Source organism: Giraffa tippelskirchi, chromosome 2 (assembly GCF_054371585.1).
Source record: "Giraffa tippelskirchi isolate mGirTip1 chromosome 2, T2T-mGirTip1v1.2.pri, whole genome shotgun sequence".
Lineage (NCBI taxonomy): Eukaryota > Metazoa > Chordata > Mammalia > Artiodactyla > Giraffidae > Giraffa > Giraffa tippelskirchi.
The window spans coordinates 104,417,740-104,444,664 of record NC_137276.1 but is presented as its reverse complement, the minus strand read 5'-3'; the positions used below and the strand labels follow the sequence as shown (position 1 = coordinate 104,444,664).

General features: G+C 40.7%; 1 protein-coding gene across 2 annotated transcripts in view; it reads right to left on the bottom strand.

The window, feature by feature from the left end:
- The window catches only part of SH3BGR (SH3 domain binding glutamate rich protein), a 59,626-nt gene that overhangs the window by 7,308 nt on the left and 25,393 nt on the right, over positions 1–26,925 (bottom strand). The window contains exons 4-6 of one of the 2 annotated variants that reach the window (XM_081569954.1): positions 19,152–19,226; positions 18,362–18,454; positions 3,922–3,951 (exon numbers count right to left, since the gene is read on the bottom strand). In XM_081569954.1, coding sequence (XP_081426080.1) covers positions 3,922–3,951; positions 18,362–18,454; positions 19,152–19,226 — 198 coding nt within the window. The remainder of the gene's footprint in view (positions 1–3,921; positions 3,952–18,361; positions 18,455–19,151; positions 19,227–26,925) is intronic. The other variant, XM_081569955.1, reaches the window with a different exon arrangement.

Genomic DNA, 26,925 nt, shown 5'->3' with positions numbered 1-26,925 from the left:
CTAGCTAACCTACTGCTGCTGCTGCTAAGTTGCTTTGATTGTGTCCGACTCTGTGCAACCCCATAGATGGCAGCCCACCAGGCTCCCCCATCCCTGGGATTCTCCAGGCAAGAACACTGGAGTGGGTTACCATTTCCTTCCCCAGTGCATGAAAGTGAAAAGTGAAAGTGAACTCGCTCAGTCGTGTCCGACTCTTAGCGACCCCATGGACTGCAGCCTACCAGGCTTCTCTGTCCATGGGATTTTCCAGGCAAGAGTACTGGAGTGGGGTGCCATTAGCTAACTTGAGAGGATGAATAGAAGTAGGGAGAATCCAAGAATGTCCCTTTGGACTTACCCTCAGAATCCACTAACATTCTCAGAACAGACTCATCCATGTGTTGACAAGATTCCATCCCTGTTAGGAGTTAAAGTTGAAACTTCCCAACATCCAGCTAATAAAGTGCAGGTTCAACAAAGAAGTAGTTCAGTAAAAATCTCAGTTCCACTTCACTTTGACACGTAATACCCCTTCCCCATAATCAGCAATACAGAAACAGCATGCTGACCTTGCCAGGCTCAACTAATGAAAATTATCATAAAGCTCCTTATTATGGAGTCCTCCCCCCAGTGCCTGTGAAGGAGCAAAACTGATAGGATCCAAATATTTCAACAAGCAGGGAAAGAACAGGAAAGGAGAGGATTATCTGTGAAAACTTAGATTGAGTTAAAGACCTTCCTCAGTCTGATACCTTCTCTTTCTCTTTACTCCTTTTCATTACTCATTTCAGTCACCAAAAGAAAAGTAAAAGTTTTTTGTTCCACCAAACACAAGTTCCTCATGTAAAATAAACATTGTGTTTGAAATTAAATCGACCTTTTATTACAAGTTAAGCTAAAGAAGGCTGAGCACCAAAAAACTGATGCTTTCAAATTGTGGTGCTGGAGACAACTCTTGAGAGTCCCTTGGACTATAAGGAGATCAAACCAATCAACCCTAAAGGAAATAAATTCTGAATATTCATTGGAAGAACTCTTGCTGAATCTGAAGCTGCAATACTTTGGCAACCTGATGCAAAGAGCATCAGGAAAGACCTTGATGCTGGGAAAGATTGAAGGCAGGAGGAGAAGGGGACGACAGAGGATGAGATGGTTGGATGGCATCATCAACTCAATGGACACAAGTCTGAGCAAACTCTGGGAGATAGTGAAGGACAGGAAAACCTGGCTTGCTACAGTCCCTGGGGTCGAAAACAGCCGGACACAACTAAGCGACTGAACAACAACAGCAATTACGAGCATCAAAACAGTAGGAGTTCTTGCCCTTGACCTCCACTTGGCAACACTTGGGTCACTTAGAACCTATGTTCTCAGCCTTGATAGAGCATCAGAATCACCTGAAGAACTTCTCAAAACAATCTGCTGGGCTCCAGCTCAGGACTTCTGACCCTATAGATCTAGCCACGCCTGAAAATGTGGATTTGTAGGGGTTCCCAGGTGGGGCAGCCGCTTCTGCTCTGGAAACCCACTTTGAGAACCTCTGCTGAAGCCTGGACTTCCCTGGTGGCTCAGATGGTAAAGAGCCACAGTGCTCCTGCATTGCTCCTGCCTGCAATGCAGGAGCCTGTGTTCTTTCTCTTAAATCACACTGATCGATGAAGGCATGGTGAGCGCTTACAAGTAGTAGGTTTGGTATTACCACCCGCCAAAGTCTTCGTTTACCAGGATGGGTTATGTTTGTTCCCATGCTGGTATATCCAAGTCAGTCTTATTGTAATTACACAACTTAAATAAATATCATAGGGAGTTCCATGGTGGTGCAGTGGTTAAGACTTTGCCTTCCAATTCTGGGGGTATGGGTTCAATTCCTAGTCGAGAAGCTAAGGTCACACGTACCTTGAGGCCAAAAAACCAAAACATAAGACAAAAGCAATACTGTAACAAATTCAATAAAGACTTTAAAAATGGTACACATCAAAAAATCTTAAAAAAAAATAAGCACCATGGAATCCAATGAAATATGAACATGAAAAGAACTTTTTTCCCATGTAAAGTTAATGGAATACTTTGAAAAGGCCAACATATGTCTGTCATCAAATGAAGTGTCAAAAAGCTTGGGTGGTAAGGAGCACTCGTGAAATCCAAAGGGAAAGAAACCAAAACTGGAATTTCTAGACAGACCACTGATTATGTTTATGTTAGAAAGACAGCGGGTAGTTCTAGTCATTGGACTATTGTTTAAAGAACTGGTTTTTGTCCTGCATCCAAAAAACTGGCAGTAAATACACATCTGTATATTTCAAGTTAAAAATAAATGTTTACGGTCTCTACATTTTTATGATTTAATATTTTAATTAAATTCTTCATTTGTTCAAATAACTCCCAGCTCCAAATATGGGATATGAGGTCTCCCTAGGAATGTTGGTTATTATTTGAGCATAGATCCCGTAAACAAACATGTTGGCCAGCCCAATAATAGTTTAAATTGTATGTTACAGAGGATATATTTTATTCCTTTAAATTTTATCCTTAATATCACTAATATTGTTTTATATTTTTCTTTCATTGTTTTAAGTGTACTTGTATCCTCAGTACTCAATTATTTAATACTTCTTACTTTGTGCAATTCTTTTATTATTATTATTATTATTATTATTTTATTTGCCTGCTCTAGTTGTGGTGTCCCGGCTCAGTAATTATGGCATAGCACAGGGAATTCTACTCAATATTTTATAATAACGTGTAAGGGAAAATATCACACGTGAATCACTTTGCTACACATCTGAAACTAACATAACACTGTAAATCAACTATATCCCCCCAAAACACACACACACACACACACACACACACAAATAGTAATGCTCCCCCTGGATAGATCCGCACTAGAAATCCTGGAACCACATGGTTACTTACCTATGTTACATGTCTTCCAGACACTAAATGATGAGCTGCATGTTTAAACCTCCTGGTGTCTAAGGTACATACCATGGTGCAAGACTACAATTAAGACTCAGTATTATCTGCTGCCTTAACATTGGTAAAATCGGGAAGACTTACAATGGCCTGACCACTGGCTCCCCTCCCGCTCTGCTCTCACAGATTAGGTCTCCAACCCAAGCAGCCCTCGTTATCAGGGACCAGATGCAGTGCCTACTTTCACCCCTGAATTACTCAATCAGGCCAACCATGTCCCCCATGTGGACTCGGAGACACCCCACCCTCTTGATTCTATACAACCTGCCTCCCACAGCCCTGGTTGTTCACACTGTTCCCAAGTGACCCTACCCCGTGTGGCCCTGCACTGTGTGAATGACCTCATCCCCTGGGCTTGGAGAACATGTGAATAATAAACCCTGTCCATACCTGTGGTTAATTCATGTCAATGTATGGCAAAAACCACCACAATATTGTAAAGTCATTATCCTCCAGTTAAAATTAATTAATTAATTTAAAAAAATAAAATAATCCCTGTCCATCTCACTTGTCCAGTGAGTGTGTCCCGTCGTGTGTCTGCCATTCCCATAACCAGAGGGAGGGAATTCCTCACTCACCAACAAGGTGAATAGGAGGCCATCAAGTAAAGAAGCCAGTAAGAACCACACAAACAGCATAAATGGTGCGCTCTTCAATGGAGTGGGAAGGAAGAAGGGAGAAGACATCACCACTGAAGGACTTGGTCCAGCCTGGCCTGCCTCATTGATGACACCTTCACCCCAAGAGGTGAAGGGCCCAGAGCCCCTATTTCTCCATTCTCCTCCAAATGATCTCCAACTTATTTTATCTCTCTTCTCGGCAGGCTAAAGGAGGACTTTCTGGGAGCGTGGGTTGAGTCGCCTTCTCTGTATCATAAACACGGAGAAATGTTGGGAAAGCTGCAATTCTCTCGCCTAAAAGATGCTTATGTTAAGCACAACACAACTGTGAAATATGCTACTGTACCTCTTCCGCTGCTGCCTCTCCCTCTTCTTCCTTAAGTCCACAAACAGAAATTAAATAAAAACATAAATTGACATAAGTTTTAAGTTGAATCTAAAAATTAAGCAGACTATATAGCCAATATTTGGTAATAACTGTAAATGGAAAGCAACTTTTAAAATTGTATAAAAATTTAAAACTATAAAAAATTTTAATTAAAAAAATAAATAGAAATTAAGCAAGCTATAATAAAAGCATGTTTACCAAAATGAAGAATATAAATTTATTGAGAAAACATCAATAGCAAAGATATTATAAGTGAGCAATGCCTACTTATTTCATGCATTTTATTTCAAGTCCTTGGAATATTATAAAATTAAAGACTATTTTCATCACTCTTACTCCTAATAAAATACAACTAATTAGTAATACTGCTTAATTATATGTTTAATACTGTTCTATATCCAAAGCATATTGCAGACCTATAGAGCTATCAAGGAAAATTCAGACTATATATGTAAGCAACTAGAAAATTTGAACAAAATTATGTCTTTTCTGCTTTTATGGCTTTATAAGTATGCCTTACTTCAGTTCTGAACCAATTAATAAAAGCAGATCAAAAACTTTTCCTCCATCAGAACAAATAACATTTCTAAACCATTTAAACACCGAGTCCTGGTTAAAGAAAGAAACTTAAAGTTAAGAAATGGTAAAGCCATTTCCAGGCTCAAACAGGTCTCTACTCTGCCAGCGCACTGAAGTTTCTATTTCCCTGGGATCAAAGTAGGAAAACCATGCAATACCTCCTAAAATTGCAAAGAAATAAGAACTTTCACATCCTTTCCCAGAATGGCCCTCTGATGAGCCTTTCTGGGGCAAGTGTATTACAACGGCTTTAATTGGGCAGGCAGATCTGGTTCTAAAGAGCAGTCCCTAAACACTCCTAATGCGTCTCAAAGCAGGCAGTCAGCTCATGGAATTTTGGACCAAAGGAGTTGAAAGCAACCTCATAATTACCTATATCCTCTTACTCAGTCTTTTCTTTGGACAAATGAGGACACAAAGACGAAAGAGTTAAGTAATTAGACAAAAATCAGAAGCCAAGTAACACAATCAGGACTTACTCTGAGACTCTTTGTTGCCTGAGACTGTTGTTCAGTCGCTAAGTATGTCCAACTCTTTGTGGCCCAATGGACTGCAGCACACCAGGCTTCCCTGTCCTTCACTATCTCCCAGAGTTTGCTCAAACTCATGTCCATTGAGTTGGTGATGCCTTCCAACCATCTCATCCTTTGTCGCCCCCTTCTCCTGGTTCCTAACTTAGTGTTCTTCCTGCTCCACCATGCTACCTCTCAAGATTAGCACAGAAGGCAAGTCATGGAGGGCCCGCCATATGGTCACCTTCTCTGGCCCAGCCTCGGGTTCTTGGCCAGCTCCAGAACAATACTCTCAGATTTCTGAGGCTGGCAAAGAAAATACAGAAAGCCTGATCCAGCCGGCTTAGGCTGAGGCAACCCAAGAGGTGTCCCAGTACTGGGAATCTCTAAACTAAAGCTGGCAACATAGCAAGTTTTATAAAGTTCAGGAAAAGAGAGTCCTGCACTTGTTGCAGAATCCGAGTGTTGGTTTTTCAGTGACATGTTGAATATCAAATGTCTTTAAAATTGTCTACCTCTGCCTATGCCTTGTCCTTCCTTCACCATGACTGCCATCTTCTCTCACTAAGATTACATCACCTCTAGGCTTCCTTATCTCCAAGTAACTCTCCACACTATAACCAGAGATATCATTCTAAAAGACATCCCAGGGACTCCCCTGGTGGTCCAACGGTTGGGAATCTGCCTGCTAAAGCAGGGGACACAGGTTCTATCCCTGGTTCAGGAAGCTCCCATGGGCTTCAGGGCAACTAAACCCGTGCACCACAGCTTCTGAGCCTGAGCTCTAGAGCCTGTGCTGAGCAACAAGAGAAGCCACTACAATGAGAACCCCATGCACTGCAATTAGAGAGTTCAGTTCAGTTCAGTTCAGTTGCTCAGTCGTGTCCGACTCTTTGTGACCCCATGAATTGCAGCATGCCAGGCCTCTCTGTCCATCACCAACTCCCGGAGTCTACCCAAACCCATGTCCATCAAATCGGTGATGCCATCCAACCATTTCATCCTCTGTCGTCCCCTTCTCCTCCCGCCCCCAATCCTTCCCAGCATTAGGGTCTTTTCCAATGAGTCAACTCTTCGCATGAGGTGGACAAAGTATTGGAGTTTCAGCTTCAACATCAGACCTTCCAATGAACACCCAGGATTGATCTCTTTTAGGATGGATTGATTGGATCTCCTTGCAGTCCAAGGGACTCTCAAGAGTCTTCTCCAACACCATAGTTCAAAAGCATCAATTCTGTGGCACTCAGCTTTCTTCACCGTCCAACTCTCACATCCATACATGACCACCGGAAAAACCATAGCCTTGACTAGACAGACTTTTGTTGGCAAAGTAATGTCTCTGCTTTTAAATATGCTATCTAGGTTGGCCATAGCCTTCCTTCCAAGGAGTAAGTGTCTTTTAATTTCATGGCTGCAGTCACCATCAGCAGTGATTCTGGAGCCCAAAAAAGTAAAGTCTGACACTGTTTCCCCATCTATTTCCCATGAAGTGATGGGACCAGATGCTATGATCTTAGTTTTCTGAACGTTGAGCTTTAAGCCAACTTTTTCACTCTCCTCCTTCACCTTCATCAAGAGGCTCTTTAGTTCTTCTTCACTTTCTGCCATAAGAGTGGTGTCATCGCATATCTGAGGTTATTGATATTTCTCCCGGCAATCTTGATTCCAGCTTGTGTTTCTTCCAGCCCAGCGTTTCTCATGATGTACTCTGTATATAAGTTAAATAAGCAGGGTGACAATATATAGCCTTGATGTACTCCTTTTCCTATTTGGAACCAGTCTGTTGTTCCATGTCCAGTTCTAACTGTTGCTTCCTGACCTGCATACACGTTTCTCAAGAGGCAGGTCAGATGGTCTGGTATTCCCATCTCTTGCAGAATTTTCCACAGTTTATTGTGATCCACACAGTCAAAGGCTTTGGCATAGTCAATAAAGCAGAAATAGATGTTTTTCTGGAACTCTCTTGCTTTTTTGATGATCCAGCGGATATTGGCAATTTGATCTCTGGCTCCTCTGCCTTTTCTAAACCCAGCTTGAACATCTGGAAGTTCACGGTTCACGTATTGCTGAAGCCTGGCTTGGAGAATTTTGAGCATTACTTTACTAGCGTGTGAGATGACTGCAATTGTGTGGTAGTTTGAGCATTCTTTGGCATTGCCTTTCTTTGGGATTGGAACGAAAACTGACCTTTTCCAGTCCTGTGGCCACTGCTGAGTTTTCCAAATTTGCTGGCATATCGAGTGCAGCACTTTCACAGCATCACCTTTGAGGATTTGAAATAGCTCAACTGGAATTCCATCACCTCCACTAGCTTTGTTCGTAGTGATGCTTTCCAAGGCCCACTTGACTTCACATTCCAGGATGTCTGGCTCTAGGTGAGTGATCACACCATCGTGATTATCTGGGTCATGAAGATCTTTTTTGTACAGTTCTTCTGTGTATTCTTGCCACCTCTTCTTAATATCTTCTGCTTCTGTTAGTTCCATACCATTTCTGTCCTTTATCGAGCCTATCTTTGCATGAAATGTTCCTTTGGTATCTCTAATTTTCTGGTAGAGATCTCTAGTCTTTCCCTGCTAACTAAAACTAGAGAGAGCCCATACACAGCAAGAAGATCTAGTGCAGTCAAAAAGTAATTAATTAATTGAAAACAGACAATCCCCCTTACCATGCTGCTCTCGTGTCTAAAACCTTCCATCTTCTCACAATAAATCCATAATCTTTAGAATGGTTGAGAGGCCATCATGATCACCTTTCTCATCACATCATGTTTTACTTCAGCTAATGATCACATGTAACTTTCTCACATCAGTCACACCTTCCAGGACACCACATACAGTCATATTTTCAAGGAAGATTTTTCTGACCCCTAGGGGCTTCTCTGGTGTCTCAGCAGTGAAGAATTTGCCTGCCAATGCAGCAGAATCAAGTTTGATCCCTAGGTGGGGAAGACCCCCTGGAGAAGGAAATGGCAGCCCATTCCAGTTTTCTTGCCTGGGAAATCCCATGGACAGAGGAGCCTGACAGGTTACAGTTCACAGGGTGGCAGAGTCAAACACGACTTAGTGACTAATCAACAACAACAACAAGGGCTGAGTTAAAGAATCCCCTTATTTGCTCCCACAATCATCATTTATCAGTCTCCCCGACTAGTCTGTGTGCTCTTGGGGGTACAACATGTGTCCTTGTTCATTTTTGGATTTCCAGGACCCAGCTACTGTCTGGAATAAATTCAATAAATGTGTTAAGTGACTAAATAAATGAACCTGTAACTCTTTTAGATCTATTAACTCTTTAGATCTCAAAGAACATTCATTTTCTTCTTATCCACATGCAATCAAATTAGAATTCACACTACGCAATACAGAACTATCAGCTATGTAGAGTTTTACATGTTTCTAAATCCAATTATTTTTATGAATTGTGTACAGCTGAAAAAATGAGTTAACAAAAACACACTATTAAAAATGGGGTTATCCTTAGAGCTAGGCTGGAGAGCACTAAGAGTTCTTATAGGAATAAGTGGTCATCTCAACTTTTAGAGGTTACCCAGCAGCAATTACCAAGGAACCTAGGGCTTTTATCAATATCTGAATTGACCTTGATTTCTTGAAAGAGACATTAAATAGAAAAAGTAATTGCTCAGAGAATTTCTAGAGATACTTAGCCTCAAACAGTCAAGTAAAGAAAAACAAATATTGTATGTTAACACATATATGTGAGATGTAGACAGGTACAGGTGAATCTGTTTGCAAATCAGAAGTAGAGACATTGACATAGAGAATAAATCTATGGACACCAAGAGAGGAAGCAGGGGTGGGATGAATTGGGAGACTGGAATTGATGTACATACACTTCTATGTATAAAATAGGTAACTAATAAAAACCTATTGCATAGTATAGGGAACTCTACTCAGTGCTCTGTGGTGACCTGAATGGGAAGGAAGTCCAGAAGGGAGGGGATATATGTATACATATAGCTGATTTACTTTGCTGTAACGTGGAAACTAACACATATTATAAAGCAACTATACTCGAATAAAAAAAAAAATTTAAGGTCATGTAAGCTTTGAAGAAACTTGGCTAAGACCATAATCAGCTCTACCAGAAGAGAAGCTCATTTTCACGGCTCTATCCCCTATCCTTGGACTGCCTGGCATGAGGCTGCATTCAATCTGTCAATAAAATGTTGGATTAAGGTATTTATGTATGCCACTTCTGCCTCAAATCTTTCTTAGGAGGAGATGGGATATTAGTTAAATAAAAACTTCAGTGCCAATCCTACAGTTCAGTTGCTCATTCACGTCCGACTCTTTGCAATCCCAAGGACTGCAGCATGCCAGGCTTCCCTGTCTATCACCAACTTCCAGAGCTTCCTCAAACTCATATCCATTGTGTCAGTGATGCTATCCAACCAGTTCATCCTCTGTCGTCCCCTTCTCCTCCTGCCTTCAATCTTTTCCAGTATCAGGGTCTTTTCCAGTGAGTCAGATCTTTGCATCAGGTGGCCAAAGGATTGGAATTTCAGCTTCAGCATCAGTCCTTTCAATGAATATTCAGGACCGATTTCCTTTAGGATTGACTGGGTTGATCTCCTTGCAGTCCAAGGGACTCTCAAGAGTCTTCTCCAACACCACAGTTCAAAAGCATCAATTCTTCAACACTCATCTTTCTTTATGATCCAACTCTCATATCCATACATGACTACTGGAAAAACCATAGCTTTGACTAGATGGACCTTTGTTGGAAGAGTAATGTCTCTGTTTTCTAATATGCTGTCTAGGTTGGTCATAGCTCTTCTTCCAAGGAACAAGCGCCTTTTAATTTCATGGCTGCAGTCACCATCTGCAGTGATTTTGGAGCCCCCCAAAATAAAGTCTGTCACTGTTTCCATTGTTTCCCCATCTATTTGCCTTGAAGTGATGGGACCAGATGCCATGGTATTGGTTTTTTTGAATGTTGAGTTTTAAGCCAGCTTTTTCACTCTCCTCTTTCACTTTCATCAAGAAGCTCTTCAGTTCCTCTTCACTTTCTGCCATAAGGATGGTGTCATTTGCATATCTGAGGTTATTGATATTTCTCTGGGCAATCTTGATTCCAGCTTGTGCTTAATCCAGTCCGGCATTTCACATGATGTACTCTGTATATAAGTTAAATAAGCAGGGTGACAATATACAGCCTTGGCATACTCCTTTCCCAATTTGAAACCAGTCTGTTGCCCCACGTCCAGTTCTAATTGTTGTTTCTTGACCTGCATACAGATTTCTCAGGAGGCAGGTCAGGTGGTCTGGTATTCTCATCTCTTTAAGAATTTTCCACAGTTTGTTGTGATCCACACAGTCAAAGGCTTTGGTGTAGTCAATAAAGCAGAAGTCAATGTTTTTGTGGAACTCTCTTGCTTTTTCTATGATCCAACGGATGTTGGCAATTTGATCTCTGGTTCCTCTGCCTTTTCTAAATTCAGCTTGAACATCTGGAAATTCTTGGTTCATGTACTTTTGAAGCCTCGCTTGGAGAATTTTGAGCATTACTTTACTAGCATGTGAGATTAGTGCAATTGTGCAGTAGTTTGAACATTCTTTGGCATTGTCCTTCTTTGGGATTCGAATGAAAACTGATCTTTTCCAGTCCTATGGCCACTGCTGAGTTTTCCACACTTGCTGGCATATTGAGTGTAGCACTTTCACAGCATCATCTTTTAGGACTTGAAATAGCTCAGCTGAATTTCATTACCTCCACTAGCTTTGTTCACAGTGATGCTTCCTAAGGCCTACTTCACATTCCAGGACATCTGGCTCTAGGTGAGTGCTCACATCATCATGGTTATCTGGGTCATGAAGATCTTTTTTGTATAGTTCTTCTGTGTATTCTTGCCACTTCTTCCTAATATCTTCTGCTTGTGTTAAGTCCGTACCGTTTCTGTCCTTTATTGAGCCCATCTTTGCATGAAATGTTTCCTTGATATATCTAATTTTCTTGAAGAGATCTCTAGTCTTTCCCATTCCATTGTTTTCCTCTATTTCTTTGCATCGATCACTGAGAAAGGCTTTCTAATGTCACCTTGCTATTCTTTGGAACTCTGCATTCAGATGGGTATATCTTTCCTTTTCTCCTTTGCCTTTTGCTTCTCTTCTTTTCTCAGCTATTTGTGAAGACTCCTCAGACAACCATTTTACCTTTGTGCATTTCTTTTTCTTGGGGATGGTCTTGATCACTGCCTCCTGTACAATGTCATGAACCTCCGTCCATAGTTCTTCAGGTACTCTTGTCTATCAGATCTAATCCCTTGAGTCTATTTGTTACTTCCACTGTATAATCATAAGGGATTTGATTTAGGTCATACCTGAGTTGTTTAGTGGTTTTCTCTACTTTCTTCAATTTAAGTCTGAATTTTGCAATAAGGAGTTCATTATCTGAGCCACAGTCTGCTCCTGGTCTTGTTTTTGCTGACTGTATAGAGCTCCTCCATCTTTGACCACAAAGAATATAATCAGTCTGATTTCGGTATTGACCATCTGGTGATGTCTACATGTAGAGTCTTCTCTTGTGTTGTTGGAAGAGGGTGTTTGCTATGACCAGTGCATTCTCTTGGCAAAACTCTGTTAGCCTTTGCCCTGCTTTATTCTGTACTCCAAGGCCAAACTTTCCTGTTACTCCAGGTATCCCTTGACTTCCTACTTTTGCATTCTAGTCCCCTATAATGAAAAGGACATCTTTTTTGGGTGTTAGTTCTAGAAGGTCTTGTAGGTCTTCACAGAACTGTTCAACTTCAGCTTCTTCAGCATTACTGGTCGGGGCATACACAGACTTGGATTATTGTGATATTGAGTGGTTTGCCTTGGAAACGAACAGAGATCATTCTGTCGTTTTTGAGATTGCATCCAAGTACTTCATTTTGGACACTTTTGTTGACTATGAGGGCTACTCCATTTCTTCTAAGTGATTCTTGCCCACAGTAGTAGATATAATGGTCACTTAGCTCACGGAATTTTAAAGCATCAGAATTACACAGATCCTTAAATGTCCTCTGGAGGCTCAAATGGTAAAGAATCTGCCTGCAATGCAGGAAACATGGGTTTGATCCCTGAGTTGGGAACATCCCCTGCAGAAGGAAATGGCTACCACTCCAGTATTCTTGCCTGGGAAATCCCATGGATAGAAGAGCCTGGTGGACTACAGTCCATGGCATCACAAAGAGTCAGACAAGACTGAGTGACTAAACAACAACAGGATAGGTTTGAATCATGCACTGGACAAAGCTACAACTTAAAATCATTTTACCTTGTTGTTCTTCTAAGAAAGCTAGTTCATCAATGGAGACACAGACATAGAGAACACACTTAAGAGAAGGGGGGTGGGGAAGAAGGAGAGGGTGGAATGCATGAAGAAGGTAACATAGAAACATACACTACCATATGTAAAATAGATAGCCAATAAGAATTTGCTGAGTGACTCAGGGTACTCAAACCAGGGCTCTGTAACAACCTAGAAGGGAGGTGGGAGGGAGGTTCAAGAGGGAGGGGACATGGGCAAACATATGGCTGATTCATGTTGATGTTTAGCAGAAACCAACAAAATATTGTAGAGCAATTATCCTTCAATTAAAAATAAATAAATAAACTTTTAAAAAAAGAAATCTAGTCAGAGGAAGCCTCCAAAGTGAGACATCTTAGAATTTCATAACAGCTGTTTCTCTTGGGAAGTTGGCCAGGGAAGCAGGCTGCTGACATGACATGTGGCCAGGACTAAGGACAGGTGTCAGCCGTGGTGAGTGTCAGGCAGTGGCTAGTTAGGACAAATGGCCAGTGTGGAAGGAAGGCAGGGGCCAGCCCAGAGGGATCTGAGAGGGTGACCAGGCTGGAGGTCAGGAATAAGAGCAGGGTTCTCTCCATCATCAGGCAGTGTGGGGGCCCAGCCTTAGACTCACGAGTTCATGGTGGACCTAAATCAACACCTGCCCCTCGATGTAGCAACTATCCTCAAAATTGATTTTGGAGGAAGCAGAGTGGGGCATATGTATAGACCATAATCATGTAGTCAGTCAAACCAAGGTGTTAAAAGGTTTTGGAGAGGATCGCTGAATTGGCAAAGAGCACAATGTAAAATATTTTGGCCTCAATGAAAATCAGACACAAAGATGAACAAGTTGCATCTTTTGTTTCCAGGGTTTAATAAAGTTCTCATGACACCCCCAGTCTGCATTCCCCTTCTCAGGGTTCCCAGAAGCTGAGGTGACCTGCTTGCCTTCTTTCCTCCTCTGGTAGCATTCACAAACCTCCCATCTCCTCCTTAGCCCCTCATCCCTCCCTGGTCATAAGGGAAGGGAACCATGAAGTCCCTGCTCTGTAGATCCGAAGCTACAGGTGATTACATCTTAGGCAGGGATGAAAGCCCTTTTCATGGTGCACCATTTTGCCTCCCAAACACTGCCCTGACCTGTCAGTAAGTAGGTAACATACTTCAGCATTTTATGTGTAAGAACCCCCGAGGTTTGGGTTGGTGGTCAGGAAAAGTCCACATTATTAAAGGAAATAATTCTGATTTTTTAATCAATGTGATATTCTTTGATAAATATCTTCCTCATGAAACTGGCATCATCTGACCGTTTAGAAGTGCGTACTGAGTAAACATGTGCAGTAGTTGAAATCAGGTGAGCTTAGACACTCAGTTCGTCTATCACCGGTTTTAATGCTCCCAGCCGCTGGAGGGAGCTATTACCACTGCCCACTTGAAAATGGTCCTGAACACACAATTCAGTTCATTTCAGTTGCTCAGTCACGTCTGACTCTTTGTGACCCTATGGACTGCAGCACACCAGGCCTCCCTGTCCTTCACCATCTCCCAGAGTTTGCTCAAACTCATGCCCATTGAGTCAGTGATACCATCCAACCATCTCATCCTCTGTCGTCCCCTTCTCCTCCCGCCTTCAATCTTTCCCAGCATCAGGGTCTTTTCCAATGAGTCAGTTCTTCCCATCAGGTGGCCAAAGTATTGGAGTTTCAGCTTCAGCATCAGTTCTTTCAATGAATATTCAGGACTGATTTCCTTTAGGATGGACTGGTTGGATCTCCTTGCAGTCCAAGGGACTCTCAAGAGTCTTCTCCAACACCACAGTTTAAAAGTATCAATTCTTCCGCGCTCAGCTTTCTTTATAGTCCAACTCTCACATCCATACATGACTACTGGACACACAGGAATGATGTTTATCACACAAATGAAAGGTTTGGAAAAAATGGTCAACCCTGAATACGGTCTATAAGTCTACTTAACAGAGATGCACCAGGGTCTTACTCTTGGTTTCTACCTCCTACTGCAGCCAGCTGATATGTTACCACTAGGGGAAGCCAGGCAAAGAGCACACAGGACTCGGTACTAGATCCCTGTGAGTCTGTAATTCTTTCAGAATAAAAGGTTAAAATATGTTTGTATTCCTTGTCATGAACAATGTGACTGTATACATGTGCTCAGTCGCTCAGTCGTGTCCAACTCTTTGCAACACCATGGACTGTAGCCTGCTAGGCTCCTCTGTCCATGGAGTTTTCCATGCAAGAATACTGGAGTGGGTTGCCATTTCCTTCTCCAGGGGATCTTCCCCACCCCAGGCTCGAATCCTTGTCTCCTGAATTACAGGTGGATTCTTTACCACTGCGCTACCTGGGAAGCAGTAGTATATACCAGGGTATGAATTCTCATTTTGTTCTCCCTACTACCCAAAATTAGAGTTACCGTCTTCCCCACACACAAACTCCAAGAAGACAGCCACATACTCGTTCTGGTTCCTAGCCTGCTGGGAAGAAGTTACCGACTGTGCTTTTCAAAACCCTGGACTGAGAGAGGTGAGGAGGCTAGATGATCCCTGCGAAAAAAGACCTTGGAGTTTAGGGCTTGGAGCTGAGAAGATGGAAGCAGCCAGATTCAAGAGAGAAGGAGGTGGATGTTCCAGGTGGTGCCAGGACATACCTGATGCAAAAGCTGAGCCAGGGACCTCTGGGGCATTGGGGCAGCAACTGGACACGATGCCTGGGGAAGCATCAACTGTGGTCAGAGGGCAGGTCACTGTGAGAGGCATGGCCACATCCAGCCAGTTCAGAGGGCCTAACCCATGCTGAGGGACCAGCATTAACAGTTTCCAATGGGCAGCAGGAAACCCACATCACAGCAGGACCACCATAAAGAACCAGGGCCCTCTCGCCTCCAGTCACCCTTGAAGACCCCAGGATGACTTTTAAGTCCTTGGAGAGGAGTGGGTCTCTGAAATGCTTCACCTAGATTGAATTTCCTGCCTGCCAGAGGTGGAGGCATGAAGCAGATAATATGATGTCTACAGAAATCATTGAAGCTGACGGTCCACAACCACAAGTTTTAAAAACCAAATCTAGCCCACAAATCCAATGTTATTTAAATCCCTCATGAGTGTTGGTTAGAAAAGGAAGTGCAGGGAGCTGCTGTTTAGTTACAATAGACTGGAGCAGCGAAAGCTAAGAATCCATGAGATCTCCCCAAGATGGTTTCAACAGAGCCAGGGTTTTTACCTAAAAGCCTTGGATTTATCTGAATTGTGACATCTAGAAGAACCTACTACACGTGACTGATACTTTAAAAATCCATGTTACAAAGGTAGAACACAGTGATCTAATTGGCCTTTCTGCTCATCACAGATAAGCCTGTGTAAGCCTGGGTGCACAGCTGGGAAAGACGTGATGACAAAGAGCTGAGACAGCCATCTCAACCTTGAAAAACAACCCCAAACCAGAAAAACAGACAGAAGGTTCTTGAAACACAAAATGCAATCATTCTAAATATCAGATCACTTTTGTCTGTGTTTAAAATTTTAATCAAGTTTTCTGTGTATTCAATCCCAAAGCTAATCATGTTATTATGTCATTTTTAATGTTCTCTGACAGATCATGGTTTTCTCCCTTATTTAACTGAATTACAGTAAGTCATAGGGCATGCATCCCTTGTTAAATGAGAAAAAGTCAAAATCTTTCTTTGTGTAGAATGAAAAATTGTTAGTCACTCAATCATGTCCAACTCTTTGCAACCCCATGGACTATGTAGCCCACCAGGATCCTCTGTCCTTGGAATTCTCCAGGCAAGAATACTGGACTGAGAGAGGTGAGGAGGGGTTGCCATTCCCTTCTCTAGGGGGTCTTCCCGACCCAGGGATTGAACCCAGGTCTCTTACATTGCAGGCTGATTCTTAACCATCTGAGCCACTAGGGTAGAATAAATATTATTAAAGAATTGATAATTAACATTGATGTTAATTAATTATTAACATTAATTCATCTAAAATAAAAATGTCTTCTAAACTAAGTCATTCCTTCACCACAGCCTACACAAAAATACCAAAACAATGTTTTTAGTTCCTATGGGGATCCACAAGATTGTAATTTATTTTGCAAAGTGCTCACAATTTTAGAAAATATTAACAAGAGAATCCCCAGGCTGAATGTCTTATCACTTCACTGAACTAACCAGCCCAGCAACTGAGAAGCTGGGAAGCTGAAGCCAGCAGGCTCTGGCCTCAAGATGCTTTCTTCCTCTTAGGTCTCATGAGAGAAAGGGAGTGGGGTGTAATGTTTCTTTCCTTTGTTTCTCTGCTTTAAAAAGAGCAAACTGAATTTCAATGTATAAATCAATAATTCTGTACCAGTGTATTAGGCAATCCATGCAAAGTCAGATTATAAAATGTTTTTAAAGATTTTTATAATCTCCAAGATAATTAAATGGTCACTCCATTTCATGTTTAATTGATTATTTCTGAATTATACAGGCTGCCATGAAACCCTACCTAACTTCTCAGCAAAGACTGAAGAAGATTTGGTCTTTCTTCAAAACATAAATGTCAAAGGGTCTTAAATTATCAACACTGAAATAGCAGTGTTCAAACATAAGGGAATTTACTGCCCTGGTTACTCCCAAATTTAAATTCCTTGAGATAAAGATAAATTGATGCCATCTCACATTTTCCATAGCAAGGCTGTCAGTCTTGGTCCTGTTCCCAGTCACAGTCTCTCTGCTGGGAACAAGGGTCCAACGATCTTAAGAGCTGTTCACACCTCTCCTGGAATCAATAAATAGGGGCAGATGCAAACCACTGGGCTTTGGTAAATAATCTTTGCTAGAAATGGCCCAAAGCAGAAACCCATTGAAATCCTCCTGATTTCTACCCTGCCCATTCAGGCTTCCTTGGCACCAGGGTCTCTCCTTTGCCTGGCTTCCAGCCACATTTTCAGAATTCCTTGAATAAGTAGCCCATCTGATCCCCCATTATCTTAGCTTGGTGCTTCCAGAACCACAATCTCCACTTGGCCCTTTACCCTGCAGCCCCTGCATTGGAACCTTTTAGAAGTAGCCTTGCATCAGCTGAGTCCTGAAGTTCCTCTGATTGGCCTCAAATTGGAGGCCTCAAATCCCCCCCACACAGCCCCTCTTATCCTCAGCTCCTGCTGGCTTCCCACAAATCCTCTTGGTGGAGTATGTCAACTACAAATTGTCACTTGCCATCTACCTCTACTAGGATTAAACCATGAGCCACTGCAGCTGCTGACCTTCAACACCCCCAGGAAGGAGTTCAGGGTGGAGATCAGGAACAAGGCTCTCTGTGCCCTGGGAGGAATTGGCAGAACAAGTCCTCAGATAGATATTTTCAGGACTAGATTTTATGAGCCCAATTCTTGCATCTCCTCATATCTAGAAAAGCATCAAAATCCTTCATAGTGATGACTGCTCCTCAAGACTACCAGAAACCTTCTGCAAAATATGTGTGCTTGATTGCATGTACTCCTCCTTCACAAAAATCATATATACTGACCTTCCCCGTACCTCTTTGAAGCAGTTTCTCAGAGCTAACTGAAATGCTGTCTCCCAGGCTATAGTCCTCATTTTGCCCCAAATAAAGCTTAATTCACAACTCTCACATTGTGAATTTTTTTTAAGTCAACAAGTATGGTAGGAGTTCATCAATACTTGTGAACAAGGCGTAAGGTCCCTTGTTTCTGAAAGAACATGAACCCAACCTAACCCTAACAACACAATGACAAGCCTTGTGTAGCCTGTCACTCCAGGCCTGAGTTCAGGCCCTTCCTCTGGCTTCCTTTTAGCCCTCACCCACCTCACACACAGCAGTTAACATGTTAGGTGAAAATTACCTGCTGCCTCCTGGCTAATCCCTCAGTCCTCACTTTTGAGCTCACTGTTGTGTGCCCAGAAAGATTCCCAGCATCTGGTCAGAGCTCAATAAATGGTCATTGAATAGAACTGAATCCAGTGAAACTACAATGAGAAAAGCAAACACTCACATTCTTCTCTTGGGATCCGGCGAGGTCACCCGCATCTTCATCACCCTCTTTTTGTGCCTCGTGTTCTCCACTTTCTTCAGCCTTCTCTGTTCCCTGATCACAAGGGAAACCCATGGTATCACCAACCTTGGATAAGCTTCCAAGACAACACCAGGCCATAGGTGTTATGGTTTCCTTATTTAGATACAGTATATAAAGGAAGCAAAGATAGATCTCTATTTACTAGTCACTTAATTCCTAGAGTATAGGATCACCAACCCTCAACATTGCTAATTGGATCTATCAGTGTCAGTGAACAGACCTGACTCACATGCATGGTACAGTCATAAAGACCCTAATAGGAGTTAATTCATCCATTTAAGGCTTGTGAAGAGAAGTTCAAAGGATTCTATATTTGTTTTCTATTCTATTTGTATTTCTATTTGTATTTGGTTTCTATTGCTTATGTGGAAGGAGGCATTATAATTTTATAGATTAAAAAAGATAGATGATAGAGATAAATGATAGATGATTAATAGATACATAGAGAAATGATAGATAGATAGATGTGATGGATGCATAGATGGATAGATATATAGATAGATTGATGAATAGATAGATATGATGGATGAATGGATAACTAGACAGATAGATGTGATAGATAGATGGATGGTTGGATAGATAGATGATAGATAGATAGATGGATGGATGGATGAGGTAGCCAGACAAACAGATATGGGAAAACTAGAATCTACTAGACATTCTATGTAAACAGGTTTCCTGGAAGATGGTTCAAGACACCAACTCTTACCTCTGTGGTGCTCTGAGCCTCTCCTGCCACATCACCGTCAGGAAGGGAAGATGCTTCCTCAGGCGACTTTGTCACCTGCATCACAGAAATTGAGAATGTTTGAGAGTTTTCTTGAGGATAATGGCTTGCATTTCAACACCTTTTAAGTCTCCAAACTATGTTTGTCTTCACCCCTCATTTTATCTTCACTATGACGCTGTAACCTAAATCAGTAGATAGTCACCACCACTCACACCTAAGAAACAAGAAAGGCAAAAATTGTCACACTGCAAGTTAGGGGCAGGGCTAGGATACACCTTCTACTTTATGTTTTCCTGACCTATCCGATGGTTTCCAGCCTTTTAAAGTACTAGTTTATTTTCCTCACCAGCAGTAAATTGTAACTATGTGAGGTAACAGATATTAAATAAACTTACTGTGGTGATTAATTCACATATCTACATATATCAAGTAATTGTGTTGCACCCCTTAAATTCATACAATGTTATATTTCAATTATACCTTAGTAAAAGTGGAGTGAGGGTAGAATTCGGTGATTTTTTTAAACTTTTTATTTTATATTGGAGTAGAGCTAATTAAAATGTTGTGATAGTTTCAGGTGCACAGCAGAGTGACTCAGCCATACATACACATGCATCCATTCTCCCCCAAACTCCCCTCCCATCCAGGCTGCCACATAACATTGAGCAGAGTTCCCTGTGTTATAGAGTAGGTTCTCTTTGTGCACGTCTGTGAGTGTATTAGTCACTCAGTCATGTCCGACTCTTTTTGAACCCATGGACTGTAGCCCGCCGCCAGGATTCTCTGTCCATGGAATTCTCCAGGCAAGAATACTGGAGTGGGTAGCCATTCCCTTCTCCAGGGGATCTTCCCAACCTAGAGGTTGAACCCAGGTCTCCTGCTTTGCAGGCAGGTTCTTTACCGTCTGAGCCCCCAGGGAAGCCCAGTCTCATTAGTTATCTATTTTACAGATAGCTTGCGTGTGTATGTGTCAATTCCAATCTCCCAATTCATTCCACTTCCCTTCCTCCTTTGGTATCCATGTGTTTGTTCTCTACGTCTGTCTCTAGTTCTGCTTTGCAAATAGGTTCATCTAGACCATTCTTCTAGATTCCACATCCACATGCGAGATGTGGATGGACCTAGAGACTGACATACAGAGTAACATAAGTCAGAAAGAGAGAAACAAATATCATATACTAATGCATAAAGATTTGGTGGTTTTTATTCCAAAGGCACTTCAAGTTCATGGGAACAAATTGGGCCATAAACATACCTTCCAATCCCACGCTCCTACAATACTCAATATTAAAATCTTTATATGTATTCAACTCTATCTTAACATATACATAGGCTATTTTTGTTTCATTTTTGTGTTTTTTAAAAACAATAAATAGGTACATAGTATGCACAACTTGATTCCTTAGCTTAGTATTTCATGGGCATTTGTCCAGATTAATTCATATGGTTGTAACTCGTTCCTATTAATATTTGATTATTGTTAAAAATATAATAACTTATTCATATATTTCCCAACTGATGGGCTATTCAGAAAGTTTACATGTTTGTGCCTCTGCAAACAACACTATACTAAACTGAATAAATGCATGCTAAATCACTTTTAAAAAAAAGAAATTTTTTGTTTTGTAGCTTTTTATATACACAAATTTATCTAATTTGGGGGCTTCCTAGGTGGCACTAGTGGTAAAGAGAGAGAGAGAGTGAAGTCTTTCAGTCATGTCCAACTCCTTGCAACCCCATAGACTGTAGCCTACTAGGCTCCTCCATCCATGGAATTTTCCAAGGAAGAGTACTGGAGTGGGTTGCCATTTGCTTCTCCAGGAGAGTGGTAAAGAACCTGCCTGCAAATGCAGGAGACCTAAGAGACAGGATTTGATCCCTGGGCCAGGAAGAGGGCAAGGCATAACTCCAGTATTCTTGCCTGGAGAATCCCATGGGCAGAGGAGCCTGGCAAGCTATAGACCATGGGGTCGCAAAGAGTCAGACATGACTGAAGCAACTTAACACGCACGCATCTAACTTTTATTTTCTGACACGTAGTCATTTTATATTAATTATTAACATCTAGTAATTTAATCAACGTGAAATCTAATTTTGTGTATAATATAAAGCAGGTCTCTGTTTTCTTCCCGATAGATGACAAATTATGCCTGTAACATTTATATACCACCATTGCCCTTTCAATTAAGATGTTATTATTGTCATTTGTCGGAGAAGGCAATGGCAACCCACTCCAGTACTCTTGCCTGGAAAATCCCATGGACGGAGGAGCCTAGTAGGCTGCAGTCTATGGGGTCGCTAGGGGTCGGACACGACTGAGCGGCTTCACTTTCACTTTTCACTTTCATGCATTGGAGAAGGAAATGGCAACCCACTCCAGTATTCTTGCCTGGAGAATCCCAGGGACGGGGGAGCCCCGTGGGCTGCCGTCTATGGGGTCGCACAGAGTCGGACACGACTGAAGCGACTTAGCAGCAGCAGCAGCATTGTCATTTGTAAAATTCTATATATACATTTAGATCTGTTAACACACTAGTCTATATATAAATATATAAACATATCCAAGGATGTATTTATTTTTTCCCTTGGATGTATTTACACGTTCCCATGCCAATATATAGCTTTTACCACTGTAGTTTTAACATGAATTTTATTATTCAGAAAGGCAAGCTGCTACAAAGTCTCCTTTTTCAAAATTTTTTGCCTCTTCTCAGACATGTATTATTCCAGTACATTTTAAGATCATTTTTCCCAGTGTCAACAATTTTTAAATAGGCTTTTCTTTGAAATACCACTAAATGTACTTATTAGTTTAGAAATTTTCACTTCTTGTTGTTAAGTCATCTCACCTAGGGCATCAGACTCTCCCCATAACTTTAGTATTTGTTGGTATCCTTCAGGTAAATTTACTCCTAAACATTTTAAAGATTTTTATCACCATTGTGAATGGGATTTGTTTTTTACATTTTAATTTCTCATCCATTATAATTGATATAAGTAGAAGTTACTAATTTTTCCATTCTTTAATCCAGAAACTCTATGTTATTAATTCTAATGAATTTTACTGGAGTCTGTTGAAATTTCTAAGTATACATTTACATCATACACAAATGAAGATATTTTTTATATATCATATATTACAGATATATGAAATATTTCATTTTCTTACTTTATTGTAATAACTACAGCTTCTAAAACAATGTTTAATAATATGTCCATGGCTCCTCTGTCCATGGGATTCTCCAGGCAAGAATACTAGAGTGGTGTATCTGTTCCCTTCTCCAGGGGATCTTCCCAACCAAGGGATCAAACCCAGGTTCCCACATTGCAGGTGGATTCTTTGGCATCTGAGCCACCAATGAGGCCCAAGAATACTGGAGTGAGTATCCTATCCTTTCTCCAGGGGATCTTAACAACCCAGGAATTAAAACCAGGGTCTCCTGCATTGCAGGCAGATTCTTTACCATCTGAGCTACCAGGGAAGCCCAATAGCCACAGTTTCTAAAACAGTGTTTAATAACATGGTGGTGACGGGCATGCCTATTGCCTTTTGATTTTAATAGAAATGCTTCAGTATTTCATGGTTCATTATGATAGTTTCCTCTTGACAACTGGTTTTTATCACATTTAATCAGTTTCCTTCTGCTTATATTTTAATCCATGTCTATTTTTAACTAGGAATATCTGATTAATTATATCAAATATCTTCTTGGTACTTATAGACAGAATCTTACAGTTTTTCTCCATTAATAAGTTCATGTAATGAACTATGCCAATAGAAAAACTTCTGCTTTAATTAATTACCTGTAATCCACTGCTAGATACAGTTTTCTAAGACATTATTTTCCCACCCAAATTCATAACAGAAATTGATCTAGGTATAACTGAAAGATTTCTAAGTAATGCCTCAACTGATCAGGGATTTTATCTATTTTATTTGTCTGTTCAAATTTTATATAGCCAAATTACATATAAACAGGAGACTTCCCTGATGGTCCAGCGGTTAAGAATCTGCCTTGCAATGCTGGGGATGCGGGTTCAATCCCTGGTCGAGGAGCTAAGATCCCACATGCTGTGTAGCGACTAAGCCTGGGTGCACTGCAACTATTGAGTAGTACCACGTACCACACAGCCCATACTCCACAACTAGAGAGTCCACACACCACAACAAAAGATCCTGTGTGATGAAACTAAGACACCAAGCAGCCAAGTAAATAATAATAAAACAAATAAATATTTTTAATTCATATAAGTGTATTCAAGTTCAATCACTCAGTCATGTCCGACTCTTTGCGACCCCATGACTGTAGCCCACCAGGCTCCTCTGTCCATGGAATTCTCCAGGCAAGAATACTGGAGTTTGTTGCCATTTCCTTCTTCAGGGAATCTTCCCAACCCAGGGATTGAACCCTGGTCTCCTGCATTGCAAGCAGGTTCTTTCAGGTTCTTTACCATCTGGGCCACTGTAGCAGCATTATTTATAGTCACCAAGACATGGAAGCAACCTAAATGTCCATCAACAGCTGAATGGCTAAAGATGTGGTATATGTGTGTGTATATATGGAATATTACTCAGCCATAAAAAAGAATGAAATAATGCCATTTGTATTAATGTGGATGGACCTATGGATTATCATACTAAGTGAAGTCAGTCAGACAGAGAAAGACAAACATCATATGATATTGTTTATATGTGGACTCTAAATTATGATACAAATAAACTTATTTACAAAACTGACATAGACTCGCAGACATGGAAAATGAACTTGTGGTTACCAAAGGGAAAGGGGGGGATAATTAGGAATCTGAGATTAACAGATACACAATGCTATGTATAAAACAGATAAACAACAAGGACCTACGTATTGCACAAGGAAATAAATATATTCAATACCTTGTAATAACCTATAATGGGAAAGAATCTGAAAAAGAGAATATACATATATATGTAATATCTGTATGAATAGTTGAATCACTTACTGTACCCCTAAAACATTGAAAATCATCTATACTTCAGTTTTCAAAAGTGTTACATACTGTATGGTTGCATTTATGTAACATTATTGAAATGACAAAATTATAGAGATGGAGAACACTTAGGAATAAATCTACCTAAAGAAACAAAAAGACCTATATATAGAAAAATATAAAACACTGATGAAGGAAATCAAAAATGACACAAATAGATGGAGAAATACACCATGTTCATGGATCAGAAGAATCAATATAGTGAAAATGAGTATACTACCCAAAGCAATCTATAGATTCAATGCAATCCTTATCAAGCTACCAATGGTATTTTTCACAGAACTAGAACAAATAATTTCACAATTTGTATGGAAATAGAAAAAACCTTGAATAGCCAAAGCAATCTTGAGAAAGAAGAATGGAACTAGAGGAATCAACCTGCCTGACTTCAGACTATACTACAAAGCTACAGTCATCAGGACAGTATGGTACTGGCACAAAGACAGAAATATAGATCAGTGGAAAAAATAGAAAGCCCAGAGATAAATCCACGCACCTATGGACACCTTATCTTTGACAAAGGAGGCAAGAATATACAATGGAGAAAAGACAATCTCTTTAACAAGTGGTGCTGGGAAAACTGGTCAACCACTTGTAAAAGAATGAAACTAGAACACTTTCTAACACCATGCACAAAAATAAACTCAAAATGGATTAAAGATCTAAATGTAAGACCAGAAACTATAAAACTCCTAGAGGAAAACATAGGCAAAACACTCTCTGACATAAATCATAGCAGGATCCTGTATGACCCACCTCCCAGAGCAATGGAAATAAAAGCAAAAATAAACAAATGGGACCTAATTAAACTTAAAAGCTTTTGCACAATGAAGGAAACTATAAGCAAGGTGAAAAGAGAGCCTTCAGAATGGGAGAAAATAATAGCAAATGAAGGAACTGATGAAGAATTAATTTCAAAAATATACAAGCAGCTCCTTCAGCTTAATTCCAGAAAAATAAACGACCCAATCAAAAACTGGGCCAAAGAACTAAACAGACATTTCTCCAAAGAAGACATACTGATGGCTAACAAACACATGAAAAGATGCTCAACATCGCTCATTATCAGAGAAATGCAAATCAAAACCACAATGAGGTACCATCTCACACTGGTCAGAATGGGTGCTATCAAAAAGTCTACAAACAATAAATGCTGGAGAGGGTGCAGAGAAAAAGGAACCCTCTAACACTGTTGGTGGGAATGTAAATTAGTACAGCCACTATGGAGAACAGTGCAGAGATTCCTTAAAAAACTGGAAATAGAACTGCCGTAAGACCCAGCAATCCCACTGCTGGGCATACACACTGAGGAAATCAGAATTGAAAAGAGACACGTGTACCCCAATGTTCATCGCAGCACTGTGTACAATAGCCAGGACATGGAAGCAACCTAGATGTCCATTGGCAGACGAATGGATAAGAAAGCGGTGGTACATATACACAATGGAATATTACTCAGCTATTGAAAAGAATGCATTTGAATCAGTTCTAATGAGGTGGATGAAACTGGAGCCTATTAATTTGAATCAGTTCTAATGAGGTGGATGAAACTGGAGCCTATTATATAGAGTGAAGTAAGTCAGAAAGAAAAACACCAATACAGTATATTAATGCATATATATGGAATTTATAAAGATGGTAACGATAACTGTATATGCGAGACAGCAAAAGAGACACAGATGTAAAGAACACTTTTGGACCCTCTGGGAGAAAGCAAGGGTGGGATGATCTGAGAGAATAGCATTGAAACATCTGTATTATCATATGTGAAACAGATCGCCAGTCCAGGTTGGATGCATGAGACAGAGTGCTCAAGCCTGGTGCACTGGGATGACCCTGAGGGATGGGATGGGGAGGGAGGCGGGGAGGAGGTTCAGCATGGGGAACACATATACACCCATGGCTGATTCATGTGAATGTATGGCAAAAACCGCCACAATATTGTAAAGTTAAAAAAAAAAAAAAAAGACAACATATAACAAGTATTGGTGAGAATATGGAGAAAAGAGAACCCTCATGCACCATTGATAAAAATACAAATTGTTACAGCTACTGGGGAAGAAATTGTGGAGAGTCCTCAAAAAATTAAAGACAGAACTGCCATACTATCCATCAGTGGTACTCCTGGGTATTTATCTGAAGAAAATGGAAACACTAATCTGAAAAAAATATATGCACTTCAATGTTCATTGCAGCATTATTTACAATGGCGAAGATATCAAAGCAACCTAAGCGTCCTTAAATAGATGAGTAAATAAAGAAGATATTATATATATATATTCCATATATATGTGAAATATTACTCAGTCATATAAAAAGAATTAGAACTTTTCCCCTGTAGCCCAAATGGTAAAGAATTTGCCTTCTATGCATGAGACCAGGTTTGATCCCTGGGTCGGGAAGATCCTCTGGAGAAGGGAATGGTGATTGACTCCAGTATTCTTGCCTGGAGAATCCCATGGACAGAGAAGCCCAGCAGGCTACAGTCTGTGGGGTCGCAAAGAGTTGGACATGACTGAGCAACTAACACACAACACATACATATAAAAGAATGGAACTTGCAAGTACATGGATGGACCTAGAGGGTATTATGCTAACTGAAATAAGTCAGACAGAAAAAGGCAAGTACTGTATGGTATCATTCATATATGGAATCTAAAAAGCAAAACAATGAACAAACATAACCAATCAGAAACAGAGTCATAAGTACATAGTGGTTGCCAGA